At 36.5% G+C, this 26,205-nt stretch overlaps 1 protein-coding gene across 1 annotated transcript in view; it reads right to left on the reverse strand.

Moving 5' to 3' along the window:
• The window catches only part of LOC110447287 (serine-rich adhesin for platelets-like), a 27,244-nt gene extending 1,288 nt beyond the window's left edge, over nt 1–25,956 (reverse strand). The window contains exons 1-12 of the mRNA XM_021492866.1: nt 25,878–25,956; nt 23,975–24,110; nt 21,299–21,437; nt 14,914–14,989; nt 14,302–14,403; nt 12,398–12,552; nt 11,004–11,041; nt 10,217–10,331; nt 8,267–8,437; nt 6,335–6,473; nt 3,182–3,304; nt 586–1,141 (exon numbers count right to left, since the gene is read on the reverse strand). Of these exons, the coding sequence (XP_021348541.1) occupies nt 586–1,141; nt 3,182–3,304; nt 6,335–6,473; nt 8,267–8,437; nt 10,217–10,331; nt 11,004–11,041; nt 12,398–12,552; nt 14,302–14,403; nt 14,914–14,989; nt 21,299–21,437; nt 23,975–24,110; nt 25,878–25,952 (1,825 nt within the window). The 5' untranslated portion in view covers nt 25,953–25,956. The remainder of the gene's footprint in view (nt 1–585; nt 1,142–3,181; nt 3,305–6,334; nt 6,474–8,266; nt 8,438–10,216; nt 10,332–11,003; nt 11,042–12,397; nt 12,553–14,301; nt 14,404–14,913; nt 14,990–21,298; nt 21,438–23,974; nt 24,111–25,877) is intronic.
• Nucleotides 25,957–26,205: the final 249 nt, after the last annotated feature.

Consider the following 26,205-nt stretch of genomic DNA (forward strand, 5'->3'; position numbering starts at 1 on the left):
TCGGTGTTGTGGTTGTAGTAGTAGGTATTGGTGTTGTTGTTGTAGTAGCAGGTATTGGTGTTGTGGTTGTAGTAGTAGGTATTGGTGTTGTGGTTATTGTAGTAGGTATTGGTGTTGTGGTTGTAGTAGGAGGTATTGGTGTTGTTGTTGTAGTAGCAGGTATTGGTGTTGTGGTTGTAGGAGTAGGTATTGGTGTTGTGGTTGTTGTAGTAGGTATTGGTGTTGTGGTTGTAGTAGTAGGTATTGTTGTTGTGGTTGTAGTAGTAGGTATTGGTGTTGTGGTAGTAGGTAATGGTGTTGTGGTTGTAGTAGTAGGTATTGTTGTTGTGGTTGTAGTAGTAGGTATTGGTGTTGTGGTTGTGGTAGGTAATGGTGTTGTTGTTGTAGTTGTCGGTATTGGTGTTGTGGTTGTCGGTATTGGTGTTGTTGTAGTCGGTATTGGTGTTGTGGTTGTCGGTATTGATGTTGTGGTAGTAGGTATTGGTGTTGTGGTTGTCGGTATTGGTGTTGTGGTAGTAGGTATTGGTGTTGTGGTAGTAGGTAATGGTGTTGTGGTTGTCGGTATTGGTGTTGTGGTTGTGGTACTAGGTATTGGTGTTGTTGTTGTGGTAGGTAATGGTGTTGTGGTTGTAGTTGTCGGTATTGGTGTTGTGGTTGTCGGTATTGGTGTTGTGGTAGTCGGTATTGGTGTTGTGGTTGTCGGTATTGGGGTTGTGGGTGTTGGTATTGGTGTTGTTGTAGTCGGTATTGGTGTTGTGGTTGTTGGTATTGGTGTTGTGGTTGTCGGTATTGGTGTTGTGGTTGTGGTAGTAGGTATTGGTGTTGTGGTTGTGGTAGGTAATGGTGTTGTGGTTGTAGTTGTCGGTATTGGTGTTGTGGTTGTTGGTATTGGTGTTGTGGTAGTCGGTATTGGTGTTGTGGTTGTCGGTATTGGTGTTGTGGTAGTAGGTATTGGTGTTGTGGTTGTCGGTATTGGTGTTGTGGTTGTCGGTATAGGTGTTGTGGTTGTCGGTATAGGTGTTGTGGTTGTCGGTATTGGTGTTGTGGTAGTCGGTATTGGTGTTGTGGTTGTCGGTATTGGTGTTGTGGTTGTTGGCCTTGAAGTAGTTGTAGGAACATCACACACCCCTTCGAGACAATACTTAATAAAAAAGAAAGACAATATTTGATCTTATTACACAATAAACAAATTGACGTGATTTGTTTTGACCTCAAAAGTCACTTATATTTGCGTGATTAAGATAGACTTCCAGGAATACCATTTATTCCTTGACTTTATTAAAACTTCAGTATACAGGCATACATTGTATCAATTCACCATATCGGAGGCTATAGTGGTTATCTTCAAACCCTTTTTATTAACCGTCTTATAAAACCCCAGTTTGCAGCATAAATCGTATATCACCTGTAAGAACCACGCGTAGTATAGAACACGTAACACAAGAAGTCCCCTGTTCATATTTCGCTGCTTGTTGAACATACAACTTAAATAACCTCGCCTGTACAAATTTCACTGCTTGTTGAATTAACAACTAAAACCATTTTCCCTGTCCAAATTCCGCTGCTTGTTGAATATACCACTACATTAACCTCCCCTGTCCAAATTTTGCTGCTTGTGGAACAGACAGCTATGTTTACCTTCCCTTTTCAAATTTTGCTGCTTTTGGAACATAAGCATAGGTAATCTCGCCTTATTACGAATTTCGTTGCTTGTTGAACATACAACTTTAATAACTTTCCCCATTCAAATTTCGCTGCTTGGTGAATATACGACTAAAATAGCATCCCCTGTCCAAATTCCATTGCTTGTTGAATATACAACTTAAGTAACCTCCCCTGTCCAAATTTCGCTGCTTGTTGAATATACAACTTAAGTAACCTCCCCTGTCCAAGTTTTGCTGCTTCTTGAATATACAACTAAAATAACCTCCCCTGTCCAAATTTCGCTCTTTGTTAAATATACAACTTAAACAACCTCCCTTGTCCAAATTTCACTAAATTTGGAACATACAACCTAAGTAACGTCCCCTGTCGGACATACAGCTATGGTTACCTTCCCTGTTCAAAGGTTATAATCAGGTTTCAACAAAGCCTAGATTATATGAAATCATCTGGTTTCAACAACACCTAGATTGAATGAAATCATCCTGGCTATCATTTGATCTCAAAATACAAAGATTGTATGGAATTATCGAATCTCAACAACACCTAGTTTAAATGAAATTATCAAGTTTAAACAACACATAGATTTTATGATATTATCTGATCACAACAACACGTAGATTGAATCAAATTATCCGATCTTAACAACATCTATATCGTAGGCTATCATCTTGTTTAAACAACACCTAGATTATAGGCTATCATCTAGTTTCAAAACCACATATATTGTAAGCTATCAACTGGTTTCAACAACACGACGATCATAGACTATCATTTGGTTACAACAACACCTATATTGTAGGTTATCATCTGGTTTCAACAACACGTAGATTGCATGAAATTATCATATCTCAACAACACCTAGATGGTACGAAATCATCTGATCTCAACAACACAGAGGTTGTAAGATATCATCTTGTTTTAACAACACCTAGAATAAATGACATCATCTAGTTTCAACAACACCTATATTATAGGCTATCATCTGATCTCAACAACACCTAGATTGTATGAAATTATCTGATCAAAACAACACGTAGATTGTATGAAATAATATAATCTCAACAACTCCTATTTTGAATGAAATCATCCGGTTTCAATAACACCTAGATTGTGTGCAAACATCTGATCTCAACAACAGCTAGATTGAATGAAATCATCCGATCTCCACAACACATAGATTGTATGAAATTATAAAATCCCAACAACACCTAGTTTGTATAAAATTATCAGTTTTCCACAACACCTAGAATGTGCGTAATCATCTGACTCCACAACAACTAGTTTGAATGAAATCATCAGGTTCCAACAACCCCTAGATTGAATGAAATCATCAGGTTCCAACAACAAATAGATTGAATGAAATCATCAGGTTCCAACAACACATAGATTGTATGAAAGCATCTGGTCTCAGCAACACCTAGATTGTGGGATATCATCTGATTTAAACACCTAGATTGCAAGTTATCATCTGATTTCAAGAACACCGATATAGTTATACTATATAAATATTACTTACAGCATTAGCGTTTCCCTCTTGATTACAAATGCTGCCTTCTAACGCGTAGATGACTTCGTCACAGGCATTCGTATCAGGGTTAGTACAGTCGAGTCCAAGATAACAGACCGTCTCGTCCTGGGTCTGTCAAATACAATACACAATACCGACTAATGCCAATATTTTTTAAAATAGTGTATTCAATCTGATTAATAGAGTGATAAGAGTGATGACGATATTTTATATCAATAACTATCAAATAAAAGTATCACTCAGATATACAAGTATATCAAAAATATAACGTATGCTGCTGTTTTGCAACTTCTATTGCGACATTATTGACATAATCTTCTAAATAAACATCATGCAAAAAATGCGTAACATGTATCATAAAAAAACATACAAATATCATACAAAATATTCAATATGAAATTCCATAACATATTAGTTAAAAATCATTGTTATACAAATACCAGACAATAGTTTGATACAAATTTCTTCGAATCGATTTATGCTGCAGATTTTGATTTTAAAATTAGCTTCTAATGTCTGAATTGGCATACCCTGCAAGACACACTTTGCAATAATTCACATTTTGCATTGAGACAATGAGTCTAGTAACTTGGATATGCCTATCAACTCGAGGAAGTCATCGACAAAAGAGTATGATTCTACTCTCCCATGAAAGATAACTGGATCAATTTTCGACATTTTGAAGATTAGGTACCTCAAGTGAAATTAGAGGTTTCTATGAATTTGATTATATAAGTAGTTTATAAAATTTGCATCCAAACGTTAATCACCGATTCTCCTTGACATTCTTGATCCGAACAGGACATCGCTAGCTCTTAACCAATAGAGAGTGTTTTTTTTGTTAGAAGATAATATTGGTAGATTTTCTTTCATATCCTTTCCCTCAAAGTAGACGATAGCTGATCGCTCATATCTCTCAATGACCCGTAGATCGATGATAAGTATGAATCTATAAGGTAACGCAATGCTCCGTCATTTCTTGCATAGACTTGGCATGTTCTGGGTCAGGTCTGATCACTGACACATGCCAAGTATGTTTTGAACACAAACAGCAATCGATAACTGATTTGGCGAGCTTTCGAAAATACGTGTTTTCTTTGTAAATCCAAGAGAGCATTGTCTTCTTGCATTCTTTGCTTGTTGTTCATAACAAACGGAATGACTGATACATGTCCGCTGTTATATCTGTGCCTGACATCTATGTCACTTTAGTTTGGTTCATCCCCTGTTCTAAGGACCATCGTGGTCTACTTATGATGTTGCTGCCTCATAGTTATCCTCCTAAACAATAAAAGTCCATCCACATGGTCTCTTTGTCATATACAGTCAATTCCTTCAAAAATATTTCAGACATTATTTTCAGACACCTCTTTATTTAAGAATATGCCGAACGGAAGTCTGCTTGTAGTAGTCCGGCAGATTGGTGCAGAAATCAGAAGAATTGTGGGTTTTATAGTAGAAGCATACCAATTGGTATGCATGTAGGGAATGATATACTGATCAATTTTGGATATGGGGCCAATAAAAAAAAAATCAAGATGGCCACCAAATCCAAGATGGTCGCCAAATATTTGCCGAGAATGGTGCAAAAATCAGGAAAATCGTGGATTTTAGGATAAAGCATAAAACTTGGCATACTGGTTGAGAATTATATACTGATCAATTTAGGCTATGGGGCCAATCTTTTTCTTTCAAGATGGCCACCAAAAATAAGATGGCCACCAATTCCAAGATGGCCGCCAAATATATGTTAAATTTAACAATTCCATACGTACATTTGTATACTCATTTGTAAGTATATTTTTGTAGTTTCTTACATTTTTTTACACAATAATTATTATCTTGTTTATGTATGAGCAGACAATCATGTAAACAAAGCTAGACTTATATATTGCCTTTAAAAGAATGGTGATGGCCACCATTTTAAGATGGCAGAAGAATTTTTCAAAACTTGCATAAAAACATATTTCCTCAGCTCAATTTTATTAATTTTAAGATAAATTCATTTCTCGTTATGATAAGTATATATGTATGACAGTGTGTGTATTGAACATTATTTTGATACTTGATGAACATTTAAAATCAAATCAATTGTGCTCACTGCATTCAAAATGGCCCTAACATATTCGTTGAAAGAAGCAAAAATTAAAATGTGTGCTATATAGTGGCCATATGGTATTTTGGGGGGTGTAACTTACTACTCTCTTGATTTAAATATCCAGCTTTTAGAACAATTTTCCTTTGAACGTCACAGATAGTTTTCTCTTTCCACGGTAGATTAAGGAAACTTAAGAACGTCAGCAACTGTTTTCATCGAACAGTTTTCTCTTTGCACAGCATATAAAGGAAAATAACGGACGTCACCGATTGTTTTTATCGGATAGTTTCTCTTTTCACAGCATCGTAAGGATTTTTTAGGACGTATTCGATTGTTTTTATCGGATATTTTTTTCTTTTCAGAGCATCGTAAGGAAATTTTAGGACGTATTCAATTGTTTTTATCGGATAATTTTCTCTTTTCACGGCATCGTAAGGAAATTTTAGGACGTATTCGATTGTTTTTATCGGATAGTTTTCTCTTTTCACAGCATACAAGGAAAACTTAAGGACGTCTCCGATTATTATAGCAAAAGCTAAGAAACGTTTATGAAGACGGCTGAAAGTATGGGTGATTCCTTAGAAAATTATTAACTGTAAAAGACAACCTAAACATTCGAAAAGATTATTGAGTACTTCTAAGTGTATTGGTTCCAAACAAAACGCAAGCGTATCGAAATGAGAAACCATGATGTGGTGTTTGTAGTATTATTGTGGAAGGAGAAGAATGTACATTCAAAAATTGGAGAAATAAGATTTAAAGTGAAAGCTAATATGAACTGTAGATCTCGGAATGTTATATATGCAAGGATCTGTGCAAGTTGTTCTGAACTAACATTGAACAAACAGTGTTGTGAATTCCGTCAATGTATGATACATCGCAGACAACAGACAAAAAGTGACCACGTAAGTAGAATGTTTGTATCATACTGCAAAATGAGTAAAGATGAAATAGTTTAAAACCAAAAGTATAATGTTTGTCATATTCCTAGCTAAAGAAAGGTAAAACAATCCGAAACCGGAAGCAGAATATTCGCTACTTACACCACAGAATGTAGATCCGTCTCCGAAGGCATATCGGCACTGGTCTTCAGCGGAAAGGGTCTTGCCGAGTGCTCCCTGCGCATGATATGCATCATAGTCTTCCGTTGAAAAATTCTGATCCGTCAAACATGCGACATAGCTGTAGATCAGAAACGTGACGGAGAACAAATGACATCAGAAACGTGCAGGACATTACTGTACATTAGAAACGGGAGGGACAAAGCCGTACATTAGAACGGGAAGGGCATAGCCGTTTATTAGAAACGGGAGGGACAAAGCCGTACATTAGAACGGGAAGGGCGTAGCCGTACATTAGAAACGTGAAGGACAAAACTGTTCATTAGAAACAGGAAGGACATAACTGTTCATTAGAAACGGGAAGGACATAAGAGTGCCGATAAGACCCTTTTTGGGCCCGGTATATCTGGATGATGTACTATTTTATTACATGCGCAAAAACTAAGGTAAAAGTTTGACCGAAAGTGGGGTTTTGCGGTACCAAAAGGGGTAGGGTAAATCACAAATACAATTCACTGTTTTCAAAATGAGCTAAAACAACTAAAATAATACAATTTCTGTTTTTGAAGTATGTGTAAATCAAACAAGTCATATATAAAAGAATAAGAAATGACAGAAATTTAGTCGTCACTTAAAGATTGTTTATATAAAACGGAGGATTAAGTCAGGGGGCTCTTTTTAGTAATTTTCAACTGAAGAGTGTTTTTTTTCCTCAATAATTTCCTTTCTAATTTATATTTTGAGTTGAAATTTACAATTTTACTCATGTGAGTACACTTACATAAAAATCTATATTCACTACGCACTTTCCATTTGTTTTATACTGAATTACGGCTTCTTGACAAATCTCAAACTTGGCAATTTCACAAACTCTCTGTCTCAAGTGAATCAATAGGTGCAGGACACCCTAAATATGCTATACGTATAAGTATTAATAGGTAATATTGTATGTTATATCAATCATATAATGTTTGCTCAACACCTGTGACTGAAGTGAGTTCCAGGTCCCGATATGTTTTCTTACTTATCAAAGTTAATTTACAAATAAATTTGCTACCACAACTACAGTAAAATTATCAATTTAATATACTTAATGAAGTTTGATTTGCTGATAATTTTAAGTCTTCTTGCCTCAAGGAAAGTATCTGTTTTAATCGTTGAAATTAACCCATTTCATTGTTGTATCAATCGCTCTGCCTTTTTCAAATGTGTTTGCGCTGGTTGCTCATAAAGGGCATTTTGGGTAAGCATGCAACTTTCACAAATTAAATATCATCCTATAACTAGCATCTATGCCAAGTTCCATGCTTATCCTAAAGTGCCTTGTATGTTCAATCAGCGCATAAACATTGTAAATAGGCAGAACGATTGATAAAACAATAAAATGGGTTAATTGTAACAATTAAAAAAGATACTTCTCTGTGCTTTGTGGTAACATCAGTGGAACATTCTGACAGAGAGCTTGACAGGTTTTAAGTAGATATAGAGAGAGAAAATAAATTTTTGTTTGTCCGCTAACAAATCTTCAAATACATACAAAATCAAATGCGGGTAACCTCAGGTGAAAAATCAAACCAGTCCCTTTACCAGAACATTTGTGGGAAACATTTTTGAAGATTGTGGCCTGTTTGTCAATAAATAATACACGCTCGTACATGGTCTATTGCTAAATAATCTATGGTTATGAAAATATTCGTTACATCGTAAACGTGGTAGAATTCATGATATTTTTTACTGATAAAATGTAATAACTGGATCTGGGAATCAGAATGGTAAATATGTGTCACTCAATGAGGAAGAAGAATCTGATCTTTAAGTATGTTGGCGGAAATCGAGGTGGAAAATTAATTTAAATATCATTAAAGGTAAACATGTGTTTAATGGTACAGTATACTTATCATAGATTACGCATACCTCGAATCTTCTTCTATTGTCTGCTGAATCTGATCTAAGGCACACGTAGACCATCGCCATGGATTGACAGCATTAGCGGTCGACATCGACGCTCTTTCCCACTTGAAAGCAGAGGCGAATTGGTCTGCAGAAGTACATGCCGCGCTGTTTTCGTCGTTTTCTGCACCGACGCTAAAACACGTTGATAAGTTAAAGTCAAGTTATCTACATACCTATAGGTTCCTCCTATAAATTGTATTTAAGCAAAGTTTCTTCATAAGATATTTCAAATTTTGCTGAAATGAACGTATGAATAGCTAGGTTTCCGCACATTGTAGAAACAGCTTGAGCTAATTTATGAAAATAATCGTTATTTAATGGTGAAATCGTGACAAATTGTTAAGAACAACGCAAATAATCTTAAGGCTCCCTATCCCACTGCAGAATATGGAATTTGTTGTTACTCACATTTACCGTAGCATCCCCTTTTTTTAACTTCGGATATAACTGTAAACATTTTGCGACAGTAGATAACCGCCAAAAAATAATTTAGCTTAAATTATTGATATTGAATAAATCAATTTTTGTTTAGGCATAAGTAAACTTGAAATATGAAGGAAAAAATATGAATTTTAACTAAATTGAAAAAAAAATGCAAAGCTTTCTTTATCAGAAAGAGTGACGCGACAACGATGATTCGTGTATATTGGCATGTTCATGTAAAATTTATGAAAAAAATACCGTACGTTTTCATTTTGTTTTGTTTTGTTTTGTTTAGTGAACTATAGTTTTGACGTATAGACTATATTATAGGTGGTGAAAGGATCATGCGACATGATTTTCGGTTAATGGCTGCCGCGCATAATATTTGAGAATTGGCGAACAGCAAACAACGTGTTGAACGGATTTCCCCACTTAGAAAAACGGAGAGACGGGAGAGCTCCGGAATACCAAGCGAAGTCAAACGAATGACATCGGACATCTGCCGATCCACTCCGGCAGAGCGAACGAATACACCCCTGTTTAGAGAGACGGTTTACAATCTGAATTCGAAGGTTTGAATTCTGCATTAGCTCTGCACAATTTTGAACTCTTCCAATTCAATGGTTGGAATAGTTCATTATGAAATTTCAGGGGTGAATGAGTTAAATATAATTTACTCGGAATAAACATTTACTAATACTGCAGAAACTCAGTTTTACAAGGGTGTGCATATACAGGGACTTCATACAAAATTCTTCAACAAAACCGCCCTACATTCTCATTCTTAGAGCGACTATTATTAAAAAAATACGCACAACTCAAACCCGAATCTAACCGTTATACATATTTTTGCTGCATGTGTTCCTGAATAGCATACACAATCAAAATGTGGTTTCATTTCACACAAGCAGGAACTGTGACAAATCAATTTTTCCATCGATGTCGGACTTATTAATGGAAAATCCCAAATGGTTTTCAGCCCTACTTTAGTATCCATGGAAAATATCTGCTTTAATATTTCTACGAGATGGTCTTACAATGGAACTCAATGGAGCCTCAAAAAGATAATATTTTTTTAAATTTTCAATTTACTAAATATCATTATGCAAACAATAATTTTGAACATTTTTAAGGGAATGCAACATGGAACATGTTTCTGAACAATCTATAGAAATGTTTCAATCCCTGTGGCGGGCCGCGTTAGCGAAGTGGTTAAGGCGTTTGACATTCTGCTACCACTAGCCCTCCACCACTGGGTCGCGGGTTCCAGGCCTACGTCCACAGTCGCCAGGTACTGGCCATTGGTCGGTGGTTTTTCTCCGGGAACTCCGGATTTCCTCTACCACCAAAACCTGACACGTCCTTCAATGACCATAGCTGTTAAATGGACGTAAAACACAAACAAACCAAACCAAATCAATCCATTTGGAGACGTCATAATTGTACGTATGGGAATTCTTCGAAGAAATGCTGTAACAATTAACTTACTGCATCGCGAAGAAGTGGGCTGTGTTGAATCCTACCCCTCCGTCTCTGATCATAGTTACGCTGACACGTGCGGCAGCTACGACACGACACATCAAGTCACGTTGAAAGATGGCTCCTAGATAATACAGAAGTATAATTACATACTACCCCCTTCATGAAATAACTTCTCCCGCAATAAATATGTATTTCGCTGGACTGTCCCTTATCAACGACTTCAAATACAGCAATCGGAAACAATACGGAAAGTGCCGATGATTCCCGTTTGCAAATATGAAATGCTTCACATTCAAAAGTTGAATTAAACTGAATTACTTTTCTGTCTTTAAGAAACATTCCCACACACTGTAATGAATTTTAGTAGACTATTTACTTTTAGTAAGAAGTATACACACGCTTCAGCTATACACATTTTGGGTTATCTGCCCTTATAAAAAAAAAACACAAGCGCTACAATTGAAATACAATAAATTATACACTATAACTGGAGTATACTGGATTAGTTATGCAAATCAGCATGTCCCAGCTCGCCATAGCAGGAATACACTGATATTTTAGCCTTTCTCAACAGGCGTATGACCTATTTATCAATAGTTATACACGGGAACTATAATTTTATTTCACAGAACCATCCGCCTTACACAGCAAACACGGTATCCCAGTGTATTGTCTACCGTAGTTATTCCTAATATTTACAAACAATAAAAAACTGTTTACAAATAATGCTGAACTGTCGCACAATCAGCAGGAACATTTTATTGAAACCAAACATTCCCAGCGAATAACTTACCGCAACCAGTAACCCCGGTCGAGTCCACCACCTCATAGCTAGTGGAGAAATATAATTTGTTATATATGCAATATTAACGAAATAACGCACGTAAATATTCAAATCAAAGGGAGACAAAAACTGTTTCGAGTTCTATGACACTGTTTATTTACAAAATGCAGTCGGAAACATTAACTCATTTACCCCTGAAATTTTATAAAGAACTATCCCAACCTTTGAGTTCAAATGTGTCTTAAGGGGTAAATGAGTTAAAATCGTTGTATACTTGTTGATAAAACTTAAAATGTTAAGGACCATATATCGTTGTATAATTAGGAATTATTTCAATTAATTAATTTCAATTAATTCGGGATTCGAAAATGTTGGACAAATAAATAACTCAGGCCGTTAATTATTTTTACCAACATTTTCTCACCCTCGTTATATATTGCACCATAATGCACGCACATAAGTTGATTATTTTTATTCTACCACGTCGAATGTTACTAATTGTAAAGTTTTGCTGTCTTATAAGGCGACATGACCTAGATAATTCGATATGCAAATTAGACGCTCTATTGCGCGTGCAAGATTTATCACGAGATCGTGTTGCCTCGTTTTAACTTGATCAATGTCGCGCCAACATTTCTTAGGGGGTAGGGTTGGGATTCTCGGATTGCGTTTACTTCTAAAACCATCATCATCGTACCGATATCAAGCGGATTTTCTTGGAAGTGCCAGTGATACAACATCATACGATAGGCCTGACATGAGTTGGCATATTTAGTTGGTTGCCATGACGTGATGGAAAGTCGCTGACCGGCTGATCATGACGCGACCTTCAAATTGCCCCTTTTTGGCCCCGCCCCTCAGCCCCCTGGGGGGTCAGCCCCACCAGTTGTACAGTTTTGAATCCCCACCCCCTAGGGATGCTTCCAGTCCAATATAGTTGATATCCATCACTTAGTTCCAGAGAAGAAGTCGCTTAAAGCAATATAGCCAAATTGCCCCCTTTTGGCCCCGCCCCTCAGCTCCTGGGGGTCAGCCCCACCATCTGTACAATTTTGAATCCCAACCACCTAGAGATGCTTCCAGTCAAATTTAGTTAAATTCCAATCAGTGGTTAAGAAGTAGAAGTCGTTTAAAGCAATTGTTGACATACAGACGACGGACGACGGACGCCACGGTATGGCATAAGCTCACCTTGGTCCTTCGGACCAGGTGAGCTAATAAATGTTACGTTTCATGTTAAAGACAATATATCTTTGTATTAAATTACTTTACCTGTAAGGGATAATCAGAACTTTTTTTGTATGTGTCGATTCTATCTTAAATATTAAGAGCCACCAATTGAAGTGATAAAAACGTACCTAAATTGATGGATAGTTTAAAGATAAAAGGATATTCGTACTTACGCCGTCAAGAGATTCATGAAATCGTAGCTGTTGGCAATGCCCGCAGGACCTTCAAGTGCAAATGCTTGATTTAATACATCGCTCATGTAAGCAGTACTTGATGTGATCACCCCATTTGAGACGACACCTTCAGACCATTGACAGTCACTGCTTTGCTAAAAATAAAAAATAAACAGTTTTTGGTGCGAAACATGTTTCAATAAAGACAAGTTATTGCTAAAATATTCGGTGTAGATGGCTAATACAATATAACAATAAATGTCACGTACCCCCTTCTCTCTCTCCATTTGTATGGCTTGTGTTTATGATGTGATTTTGTGCCATATGTGTGTGTGTTTTTATATTAACGGTGGATGTTTGTTGAAATTGATGTCCATGTTTATTTGTCATATTATGTATTTATGTGTTTCATGTCGTCGGAGAACAACTCGTAGCCAATGGCTGTTCGTAATCCTCGTAAAACAATCATAGTTCATTTCCATTCGGAACACAGTTTACACAGTTCCTTTAGAAAATGACAAAACCCACACAACCAAGAAAATTCCTCTATTACCAATGTGTGAAATCACGTGACCTCTAATGATTCAATCCAAGGAAAAATGGCGGGGGAAAAAGCTGCAAACATCGTAGTCTCGGTCAACCAGACTCTTATTGTCTACGCAAGCTACGCCGAACACATAAGTGATCAAGCGTCTGGTTGAACGAGACTACAAACCTCGAGGAACAAATAATAATATAAAATATACGTTTTCTGTTTTAAAATGTAAAATTTCGACGTTCAAAATAAAAAAAGAAATCAATTACCATATTTTTCTACAATTGTTTAAAACTTCGTTGTTTAATGTGAATTACATCTAAGATAAGTCATGTCGAATATGGGTATTTATTATTAAAAAAACCCGTCCAAAAATGGTAGAAAACAACGGCAAATAGGTTGTTATCAAGTTGACGTCCCATTTTTTACCTTTAAAGTTAATGTTCGTTATGGCCTTCAGATAATATACAGCATATATATATGTACAAACAATGCAATATAAAGTACAAACACGAGGGAATAAGTAGGGTACAACTCTATTGTGAGCACATGTAATCACCTTAACGAACTGTGAGGTTCTTTATTTTATATGTAACTTGAACTGATGAACACGGACACCGTGCATTTTTACATAAATCATTTCATTGTTGTGTGAATTTCGTATGAACAACTATTATAAAAAACAAAATGGGGGGGGGGGGGGGGGGCAGTTCTTTCAGCTGGAACCAATGTAAAATATATATTTATCTGTAATGTAATAAGATTGTGTTTTTGAACGTGACAAATGTTTCACTTCAAATTTCCATATTTTCATTTCACTCAGACATACGCTAGTATGTTATTATGTGATGGTACTTTTATTTACTTATGAACTTGTTTGCAACCGATGAAAGATTTTTTTACTTTATCTAAAAAAAATGGGGGGGGGGGGGATTAATTGATATCAGTGCATGTAGGATATAAACTCCATCAGTTGTAGAGTGGTTCCTTCTTAAGCCAGCATCAAACGATTATTAAGTATATATGTGAAAAAAAATCTTAAGCAAGAAACGAGTCGAGACTTCTTACTGTATGCACGTCTTTCGAATTTAATTTATTTTTAATGTAAATGTTTAATTACACCACTCTTCCGCGAATCTGAAATACAAGCAGTATCTAAACTGCTTCTATTGTCTATTCTTTATGAACAGATCACTTCTTGTTTCACGTAAAAATTCATCATCGGCATGAGTTTCTCGTTTACGGAAAATGCCGACCGTTCCCGATTTATTCTATGGTAAGGTTATGAGAAGATAACTCCAGATTGTTAGAAACAACGCTTTTTGAGGTGATACCTCTGTAGGTTGTGAATATATATTATAAATCTTACCTTGCATATTTCTAAGTGTACAAGCATCAAGCTACAACTGAAGGAAACCCCGGCACCGTTTTCTTGATATTGCACATCAAGGTTCCTGACACGGGTGTCAGCCTGTAGTTTAAAATGTGACACAATTAATTGTACTTACATTTTTTTTAAATCATTGGAAACACTGGAAAAAAGTTTAAATCATGAATGTTTATTTCTAAAATTTGATGCAAATTCAATAAAAGATGAATAACCATTCAAAACAATACCATTTATATATATAATGAAATTCGATTTTGTTTTATTTCTGAGAAATAGGGACAAACTACAAAAAACTTGCCTTATGTGTCAGCTTTGTTGATCTATCTTAACCTCGCAAATCCGGAAACATGTTCGGACTTGTATGTTAGGAGTGAACACGGAATACCAAAGTTTATCTTTATACACAAACATTGTACTTATCAAACGTGTCGCAACGTTTCAAGACCGACTTGTCCTTTTGGCAAGCTATTAACTACATATTTCAAAACTGATGAATCTTGTTAAAGGAGGAAAAAAGCTTCAGAGGAAGTTGTTAAATGTATCTGCGTCGGGATTAGCGAGATTCAGAAGCTTTAGAGAATCGAGTCTTACGTCATTCATGAGCGCTATAGCGTACGTCTCTGCATCGGCGTCTGCTGCGGTCTCCGTACCTGATACAGCTAAAATCCTGGAATTAATGGAATTAATTAATAAATACATATATTGTGTGGTAAGCACGTGTAAATAGTAGCTAAACACTGGTGAATAGTACTTAAACACATGGGGCCTGTTCGTTTATGCGGAACAACCGGTTTGTCTGTTTTTTAATGTATCATTTTTTTTTTTTATAAATCCCGGCGGACATGCAAAAGTTCATGCATGCCTTGCAAGGCATGATAAATGAAAGCACCCCCATGTTGTATTGTACAGCGAACAGCAACAACAGAAAATTAAAGACATGTTGCGTGGTTTAACAGGTGTAATTATGAGTTACACACTGATATAAGGTAAGTTGTTGTACAGGTGCGGGAAAAAAATCGCACGGAGAAGTTAAACGAATGTTTTAGATCAACAGCCCGAAAGTTGGTACCTGAATGAGCTGTATGTGTGTCAAAAACGCATTCAAAGTCGCGAATACCCCCAATGTTTTACTGCATATTGTTCAAAGTAGCAACTTTGACGGCCAATCTCTACCCAGAGTTTTCCCCCTTACAATCTGGGTAGAGATGGCTTTGACAGCATGTACAAAATATGTACGGCACATATCCAAGATTGTTTTCTGATTGTGGACATCAGGATAGTGTGTGTTATCTAAATTTGCTGAAATAGATAACACACACTATCCTGATGTCCACAATCAGAAAACAATCTTGGATATGTGCCGTACATATTTTGTACATGCTGTCAAAGCCATCTCTCTTGCTGAAATAGTTAATATTATTACCTGGGTGTCTGCCAAGAAACTAAGAAAGTCTGGATTAATGACCATATTTCCTTATTTCATCTTTGGAACAATAATTGCTGTTGTTATAAAGGCAGTTGGATTGGAGAAGATATTATCATCTTTCAAGTGAGAATTTTGTAACAAACTGCTGGAAACTTTGGGTGGGAATTATCTTTGATGTGGAAAATAGTATGGGAACAAAAAGTGCCAGAAACTGTAATTGGAATAGGAAACGTGACAATGTGTTCAGAATTGTTGTGGAAACGTGACAACTCTGTGTAACAGGGCTGTAATGGTATATAATGAGTGATTTAAGTGTCATTTCTGTGTTAAATCAGGGCATTGTACTCGGTTATTCGAGGGAGTGTACTCTGGTAGCAATAATTAAAACAAATTACTCATACTTGCCAACCTTTTAAAATTTCCATTGGACAAATTGTGCATGAAAATGCTAAATTTTAGGGTCCAAAATTGGAGTCTCCTTCCTTAATAGGGAGAGTTGGCAAATATGATTAATAAAACATTGTTATTTAATTTTATTTTATTTTGCTGAGTTGTGTACAGTTTTCAGTTTTAATCTGTCAATTTAATTAATCATTTCATCACAAATGCACTGATTTATCATTGGGGTACATCTTTTATACCCTGAGGAATGAAATGTGAAAATGCTTATATAGATATGGTAAAATATGTAGAATGAGTCGAGGTGGAATATTAAGTTTGATCGGGTTCATAGACTAATCCCCAGCACCAGCACATCCCAAGTATCGATCATGACAAAATAGCTGCTGAGTCGATATCTACACTCTGATAGAAAATGTATGTATCTCTATAGTGCTATTTATCAGAAGTTTTTGTTTTTGTTATTTCAGGAAAAAAATTGTTGGATTAAAAGAAAAAGAATAAACATTAACATGCAATAATTTATCAATTTATAAAAATTCCTGCTGTGTATTTTTGCTTGCTCACCTCTCTTACATAATCAATTAAGTAAACGCTATGGTGCAGTGTCTGACGTCCATTGTCTATTCTGAACTCTTCTTTTAAAATACATGTACTATAAAAGCAACAGAACGAATATTGTATCAATTTGGTACGTTAGATCCTAATGAGAAATAGGCATTAATCTTTAAAAAGCTACTCCTGAAGTATGGATGAAGGGATTTTGACCAGATTTGACATGGAGCATTCCTTGATTTTCAACTTCTCAACTTATACTTGCTAACTGGTTACCAAACTATAAACTTTAAAAATAATGCTCTAACAGTTCTGAACAGGTGCTGTTATCTTTCATGTTGATTACAATTTCAAAATGGCAACATGTGGTCTGTCCCCCGGCCCCATTTTTATATCATCAATGCTTTCATGGTTCTAAACTTATTATTTGGGTTGATTTGAAAGTGCAAAGTTTCGTATGAGGTTTGTCAAGACTAACCTTTAGACCTTGAACGATAACGTAACAAAACTTGAAGTGTAGATTTATTCCCATGTGAAAGTGTATAGTGCACGGTGATGTTCACCTCATGGTCAAAAATTAAAACAAGTGCAAACCTTTTGAGTAAAATCATGGTTTGGCCATAACTTTGAAATGTTTTGAGACATTTTTATGAAACCTGAAATACACCTGCATCATCCCCAGAAAGTGTGCACTGGGAAATAATTAGTTCACATTGACCTTTACAATCAGTTCATAGACAAAAAGCTGGATAAGTACAAGATTAATCTTGTCTGGACCATAACTTTAAATTATTATGTTGATGAAACCTTAAGTATACCTGCATCAAACATAGAAGGTGTACAGTAGATGTGATCACAATGATCTTCACCTCAAAGTAAGTAGTACTTCTACAGTAGGTGAGCAGTTACAGCCCCGATGGACCTCTCGATATTTATTATACAATAATTCAGGTAATTTGATTTTCATTATTGTCTTCATTAATTAATCATGATGTTTTAATCTGTCGAAGGGCATTTTATAATCCAATAATTCTTGTTTGATCTAAAACAATTGTGCACATGATCTCCCTTTCAACAAATTTACTTTGTATTTGATCATCAAGAGCAATTTATCTCAGAGGGGAAAATGTAAAAATATTAACCTTTATCAGCTAATTAACAATTTTGCTTGACCAAAAGTTTATAAATCTTTCACGACAGTGAGCTAAATGCAAAACTTTTTCAAAATGTTAAAGTCCTTGATAATTTCATGTAGAATAAATGTCTTAAGTAAAATTTAAAACATGGTCACTTGATTAAATTTTGGTTGCCATCAGTCAAATTTTAAGGGTCAAAGTTCAGACTTTACAATATTTGAATTGAAGTAATATCTTTTTGTACAACACAAGGTTAAAGGTTCAAGGGTCACACTTCAGCAGGGCTGGGGGTATACCACTAACTTTGTTTATATTCTTTAACCCTTTCACCCCATGTAACTTTAGTAGACTCTACCATGCATTTATATGGATGATTCCATCATGGTCTACAGTGGTGAAAGGGTTAAAGGAACGGAAACATCTTTCTGTCAGTCATTATCTACCTGGTATGGAACTTGTACAGTCTGTGCCAAATGTAAAATACTATTTCACATTATTCTTGTCATTCTATTTTGTAGACATACCATTATCAGTCCATTAATATATATATTTATTTGTCAGTTAATGATTTGGTACTGTTGTAATCTATATTTAATTTTACATTTGAGATGCACCTCATGATGTAATTGTTGGAAATTCTTTATATATTTTTTACATCCTCTTGAATGATGATCTGGAAAGATAACTAGCACAAATTTATTTTTGTTTTTATTGACTTTCCATTGTATTGGCATAAAATAAACACCATAGTGTAATGATAAAAAAATAAAAAAAAATAAAAATAAAAATAAAAAAATGCTGAAATAGAAAAAAACATTTTGTTTTTATCTCACTGTTGGTCAAGTTTAAGTCAAACATGGAGAAGTGCGCAATACCTTTTTCAAACAACTACAATTTCTATATAAGTTGCCTCGGTCAATATCCCTTTCTCCGGTTCATATTATCAGACTCTTTCATGCCAAGGGGTGTAGGATAGGGACATTCCACCCGAGGGGTTTTCAAATTTGGTAAAACCCGAGGCTTTGCCGAGGGTTTTGCCATATTTTAAAATCCCGAGGGTGGAATTTCCCTATCCTTCACCCTTGGGCATGAAAGAGTATTTTTCTCTCATTCCAGCCACCAGAATAAGCTCAGAAACCATGAAAATGCGTTTGGACTGGCCACGGTTTGAAAATATCAATTTTTCAGACGAAAACGAATTAGCCAGCCAGATTAAGCATATCCAATATTTGCAAAAATTGTTTGCACATAAAAATTAATTTCATCTTTCTAACGTGTATCGTAAATATATCGTAAAAGGTTTTAATTCATCACGTCGCCTTTTCCGCATTGCGGCATCGGAGAGTTCAAAATTCGTGACGCAACGTCATTGTTGAGCCATTTTGACGTCATGTCACGTTAAATGGGGTGGAAGTAATCCCCAATGAGGGGTATGTAATTCGTACACCCCTTTCTTACCCTGGACAGCTCTATCTTACACACACGGAAATGAGAGGATATCTTATCTTACCTGTCCTAACCTGGATTATCTTATCTTACCTGTACCAGCCTGGATTATATTATCGTACCTGTCCCAGCCTGGATTGTCTACCCTTACCTGTCCCAGTCTAGATTATCTTACTTGTCCAAGCCTTGATTATTCTATCTCACCTGCCCCTGTCTGGATTATTTAATCACTCCAGTTTCACCCTGGATTAACTTATCTTACCTGTCCTAGCCTGGATTATTTTATCTCACCTGTACCAGCCTGGATTATCTCACCTGTCCCACCCTGGAGTATCTTATCGTACCTGTCCTAGCCTGAATGATCTTACCTTACAACTCCTAGCATGGCTTATTTTATCTCACCTGTCCGAGTCTGGATTATTTTATCTCACCTGCCCCTGTCTGAATTATCTTACCTGTCCTAGCCTGGATTATTTTATCTCACCTGTCCCAGCCTGAATTATCTCACCTGTCCCACCCTGGATTATCTTATCGTACCTGTCCTAGCCTGAATGATTTTATCTTACAACTCCTAGCCTGGATTATTTTATCTCACCTGTCCGAGTCTGGATTATTCTATCTCACCTGCCCCTGTCTGAATTATCTTACCTGTCCTAGCCTGGATTATTTTATCTCACCTGTCCCAGCCTGAATTATCTCACCTGTCCCACCCTGGATTTTCTTATCGTACCTGTCCTAGCCTGAATGATCTTATCTTACAACTCCTAGCCTGGATTATTTTATCTCACCTGTCCGAGTCTGGATTATTTTATCTCACCTGCCCCTGTCTGAATTATCTGATATGTCCTAGCCTGAATTATTTTTTCAACTATCCCAGTCTGGATTATCTTATCTTACCTGCCCAAGCCTGGATTATCTCACCTGTCCAGGTCTGGATTATCTTACCTTACTTGTCCCAGTCTGGATGATCTCACCTTACCTGTCCCAGTCCGGATTATCTCACCTGTCCCAGCCTGGATTATCTCACCTGTCCTAACCTGGATTATCTCACCTGTCCTAGCCTGGATTAGCTCATCCTACCTGTCCCAGACAGGATTGTCTAACCTAACCTGTCTCAGTCCGGATTATCTCACCTGTCCCAGCCTGGATTATCTCATCTTACCTGTCCCAGTCTGTATTATCTAACCTTACCTGTCCCAGTCTGGATTATCTCATCTCACTTGTCCCAGCCTGGATGATCTAATCTTACCTGTCTCAGCCTGGATTATCTTACCTTACCTGTCCTAGTCTGGATTATCTTACCTTACCTGTCCTAGTCTGGATTATCTTACCTGTCTCAGTCTGGATTCTCTAACCTTACATGTCCTAGTCTGGATTATCTCCTTGCCTCAGTCTGGATTATCTAACCTTGCCTGTCCTAGTCTGGATGATCTAACCTTACCTGTCCTAGTCTGGATTATCTCACCTGTCTCAGACTGGATTATCTCACCTGTCTCAGTCTTGATTATCTCACCTGTCTCAGTCTCGATTATCTTACCTTCCCTGTCCTAGTCTGGATTATCTCCCCTGTCTCAGTCTGGATTATCTTTCCTTGCCTGGCCTAGTCTGGATTATCTCACCTGCCTCAGTCTGGATTATCTCACCTGGCTCAGTCTGGATTATCTTACCTTACCTGTCCTAGTCTGGATTCTCTCACCTGTCTCAGTCTGGATTATCTTACCTTACCTGTCCTAGTCTGGATTATCGCACCTGTCTCAGTCTCGATTATCTCACCTGTCTCAGTCTGGATTATCTTACATTGCCTGTCCTAGTCTGGATTATCTCACCTGTCTCAGTCTGGATTATCTTACCTTGTCTGTCCTTGTCTGGATTATCTCACCTGTCTCAGTCTGGATTATCTCACCTGTCTCAGTCTGGATTATCTAACCTTGCCTGTCCTAGTCTGGATTATCTCACCTGTCTCAGTCTGGATTATCTAACCTTGCCTGTCCTAGTCTGGACTATCTGTACGTACCGTGTCCACACTGACAGATCCATCCAAACAACCATCTCACCAACATAATCGGTGTCTATCGCTCTTCGCTTTCTCGAATTAGCGATCTGCTCCTTTCCAAACTTTTTAAACTTTTCGCTTCCTTCAAGCTGTTTGATCACTGAAAAGTGGGTTAGACGTATTGAATCACTTAAAATGAAAATGTACAGGGTATGAATATAACCCGTTATAACAAAATGCTACATGGGCTTACGTTCTCAGAAGTATGAACTATTCTATTCTTTTCAAATCGAAAATGAACTTTTTTTATCAGGACAGTTCCAAATGTACCAAATATAACAAATATTTTACTGAATATTTTAACGACCAGCCAATGCATTAACATGATACAAGTTCAAGTTCAAAGTTCAAATATTTTATTTTCGTGTCAAACACATAGTATTCAAAAAATCACAATACATATATACCTTTGAATATTAAATGTGTCTAGCCAAAATGACTTAGACACGTTATAAGAGCAATCACACTATTTACTATCTTCAGACATGTAATGTTATTAACCAGTCTTTGTAAAAACAATTGTGCTTGATAAAAAATATGCAAGTAATTAACTAGTAGCAGGACTATGATATGCATATATGCATATATATACACAATACATATATATAATACCATGTACCCCAACAGGGTAAGAGATAAACAAGAGTGGTTGGGCCTATCCCTACCGACACATTATATATCCCCAACCCCATACCTGCACATCTAATTGTAATACATAATTTAATATAGTTATTAAATATTAATATTAATTATACATTGTCCTACGGTAAAGAGGCAGTTACACATTAGATATGATTCGTTCATTCACCCCTGTCACATTTGAACTCTTCCAAGTCAAAGGTTGGAATAGTTCATTATGAAATCTCATGGGTGAATGAGTTAACGGAAGATATTGTATGAACATAACTTGCAAAATAAGCCAGAAAGGAGGCACTTTTATTGAATGATAAATCTTTACTTTGTTCAATCTTTATCATAATATTTTTGCTTTCACTGCAAAACCGGTGGCGGATGACAATATAAAGCATATTGTCATTGTGGCGGATGGTTTTTTCTTCCGCTCACCTTTGCTTATATTTTATAGACGTTTTAATTTGTTTGAAGAAATAAATGGATTTTTTCGAAATCATGTGTTACTCAGATCAAGAATTATTAAAAGAAGTTTTTATCCAAATTTTTCAGAATATGAATAAAAAATTGCGGCCACTTCCTAAAAAGTGAGCCAATTTTTCGCAAATCACAAATGTTTTGGTGTTATTTTGTTGGAGAATTGATGAGACATTAAGCAAACAGAGCTTCACAGCATGGAGATAGTTATAATCACTTGACAGATACATGTATAATTATATAGAAGGTATTGGGAGGAGGTCAAGAGACAGCACAAGAACTTTTAAGATCGTCAGCACAATATTTAGGTTTTGCAGTAAAAGCAAAAATGAGAGTTTGTAAAAAACAAATGTGTTTTTGCATGTACTGCCCATTTTGTTTTAATTCAGTGTTTTTGTTTACATTAGCGGGCTAGCTCATCGCCACGCCCCCTAACCCAGAAAAGGCGATTGCCACATCCGGGTTCGTAGATCAGAGGTCAAATCTCATTGGTCAGTTTAACTTGGCAGCTAAATATTTAGAAGATTTTTTTTTCAGAAGATCGCCATCTTTATTGATACAGTCACAGCAATTTAATTTGAATTTTCAACATCTTGTGCTTGCCCTCCCATCCCACCTTGTTTTTTGTTTGTATTTACTTGGTTTAATTTATCAGATGATATGAATGTACATTTCAAAGATGAGTGACTAAAGTCTTTGTCAGACACTTCATATATGTATACTATTGTCATTCCATATATGTATACTATTGTCATTTTGGCGGATGGTTTTTCTTCCGCTCACCTTTGCTTATATTTTATAGACATTTTAATTTGTTTGAAGAAATAATTGGATTTTTTTCGAAATCATGTGTTACTCAGATCAAGAATTAGTAAAAGAAGTTTAACAAAATGTTCGATCAAAATTACCAACCAGTCGTTCGTAAGCAAACTGATGCATAAACGACACACCAACAAGCACAAGATGTTGAAAATTCAAATTAAATTGCTGTGACTGTATAAATAAAGATGGCGATCATTTAGCTGTCAAGTTAAACTGACCAATGAGCTTTCACCTCTGATCTAGGAACCCGGATGAGGCAATCGCCTTTTATGGGTTAGGGGGCGTGGCGATGAGCTAGCCCGCTAATGTAAACAAAAACACTGAATTAAAACAAAATGGGCAGTACATGCAAAAACACGTTTGTTTTTTACAAACTCTTCTTTGTTTTTAAACAAGTGAACATTGGAGTTGGTTTGTCGGTCACGTGATCCTTGGACCACAGTATGATTACAATAGTGTAGTGTTCTCTACGCTAACGTGCGTGCCGCGGTGGCCAAGTGGTTAAGGCGTCTGACATTCTGCTACCACTAGTCCTCCACCACTGTGTCGCGGGTTCGAGACCTCCGTGGGGCCGTCGCCAGGACGTAGGTTGGTGGTTTTTCACCGGGTACTCCGGCTTTCCTCCACCACCAAAACCTGGCACGTCCTTAAATGACCATAGCTGTAAATAGGACGTAAAACACAAACAAACAAACCACGTAAACGTACCTGCTTTAGCATCGCCATTAACGTTGATAAATCGCCGGTTTCTTACGTCAAGTAGACTAATTTCGTACGGAGAGTATATCCCGTCACCAGAGGGCTGAATTTGGTACATTTCTTTTCCATATGAAAATGTCCCATACTGGATTAAAATCAGAAAAAAATCAGAAAAATGCACTGCTGAAACGTAACGCTATAAACCGCTAATGAATTAATTCAACCTCTTTTTACATAGAACCATCTAAGTGATGAAATGGAGAGAAAAAAATTCTACCACACTGCAATCGTCTCCTTAACGTAAACTGTACCGACAAGTAAAACTACATTGTTACCGATATCAGTGTTGTAAAAAAATGTTTCAGACCTTTTCAAAAGAAATATTCCACAAAAAAACAGATGTTGCCATGCATTTGACAGAAATGTAGTTGTTTAAAATTTGAAGGTTTGAAACTAGAAGTATAAATAGAAAAAAAAAGAACTTCTGAGGGTCGAAAAGTGAACATTTACATTTAAAAGCATGCACTCGACCAATGGTTTCAAACTGGAACGCGTATGAAAATTTTGATAAGGGGAAGTTACTCTAAGCCAGACAAACTCGATTAGGTTGCTCTATCTTCTATATAGTGTGTGAAATGCTTAGAGTTAAAAAAATACTCTGATTGGAACTCTTCTTGGCGATAAAAACTGACGCCGTGGTACCCTTTAACTTAATTTGGAAATAATAAAAACTGACGCCGTGGTACCCTTTAACTTAGTTTGGAAATAATAAAAACTGACGCCGTGGTACGCTTAAACTTAACTTGGAAATCATAAAAACTGACGCCGTTGTACCCTCACACTTACTCTGGAAATAATATAAACTGACGCCGTGGTACCCTTTAACTTAGTTTGGAAAACATAAAAACTGACGCCGTGATACCCTTTAACTTAGTTCGGAAATCATAAAAACTGACGACGTCGTACGCTTAAACTTAATTTGGAAATCATAAAAAATGACGCCGTGGTACCCTTTATCTTAGTTTGGAAATCATAAAAACTGACGCCGTGGTACCCTTTAACTAAGTTTGGAAATCCTAAAAACTGACGCCGTGGTACCCTTTAACTTAATTTGGATATAATAAAAACTGACGCCGTTGTACCCTTTAACTAAGTTTGGAAATCCTAAAAACTGACGCCGTGGTACCCTTTATCTTAGTTTGGAAATCATAAAAACTGACACCGTGGTACCCTTTAACTAAGTTTGGAAATCCTAAAAACTGACGCCGTGGTACCCTTTATCTTAGTTTGGAAATCATAAAAACTGACGCCGTTGTACCCTCTAACTAAGTTTGGAAATCCTAAAAACTCACGCCGTCGTACCCTTTAACTTAGTTTGGAAATCCTAAAAGCTGACGCCGTGGTACCCTTTAACTTAGTTCGGAAATCATAAAAACTGACGACGTGGTACCCTTTAACTTAATTTGGAAATCATAAAAACTGACGCCGTGGTACGCTTTAACTTTATTTGGAAATCATAAAAACTGACGCCGTGGTACGCTTTAACTTTATTTGGAAATCATAAAAACTGACGCCGTGGTACGCTTTAACTTTATTTGGAAATCATAAAAACTGACGCAGTGGTACCCTTTAACTTAGTTCGGAAATCATAAAAACTGACGACGTGGTACCCTTTAACTTAATTTGGAAATAATAAAAACTGACGCCGTTGTACCCTTTAACTAAGTTTGGAAATCCTAAAAACTGACGCCGTGGTACCCTTTATCTTAGTTTGGAAATCCTAAAAACTGACGACGTGGTACGCTTTAACTTTATTTGGAAATCATAAAAACTGACGACATGGTACCCTTTATCTGAATTTGGAAATCCTAAAGACTGACATAATGTCTGCTTTAACTTATCAACTGCTTACCAGTTCACAGGACGCCGAGGTCAGATGAGCACATCGCATGGTGATGGAAGAGCTTCCTTCCGTGTTCTGGTACATCGCGTGTGTCTGGTAACATTAAAAAACATGTAGACAAATACAATATATATTTCATGCTGTTTTGATAATCGGTTTAATAATATAAATATACATAGAAAAAACTCACAAAAAATCATATACATTAGTATTGGGAAGGCAATTGATGGACAAGTTTTATCTACATAGAAATATTGCAGCGCCATATCGAACAAATTGTAATAAAATATTGCATCGCCTGGTGATTTTTGACAATGTTGAAATCTATTTGCCAATT

The sequence above is a fragment of the Mizuhopecten yessoensis genome, unplaced genomic scaffold, assembly GCF_002113885.1.
Source record: "Mizuhopecten yessoensis strain PY_sf001 unplaced genomic scaffold, ASM211388v2 scaffold3279, whole genome shotgun sequence".
Classification (NCBI taxonomy): Eukaryota; Metazoa; Mollusca; class Bivalvia; order Pectinida; family Pectinidae; genus Mizuhopecten; species Mizuhopecten yessoensis.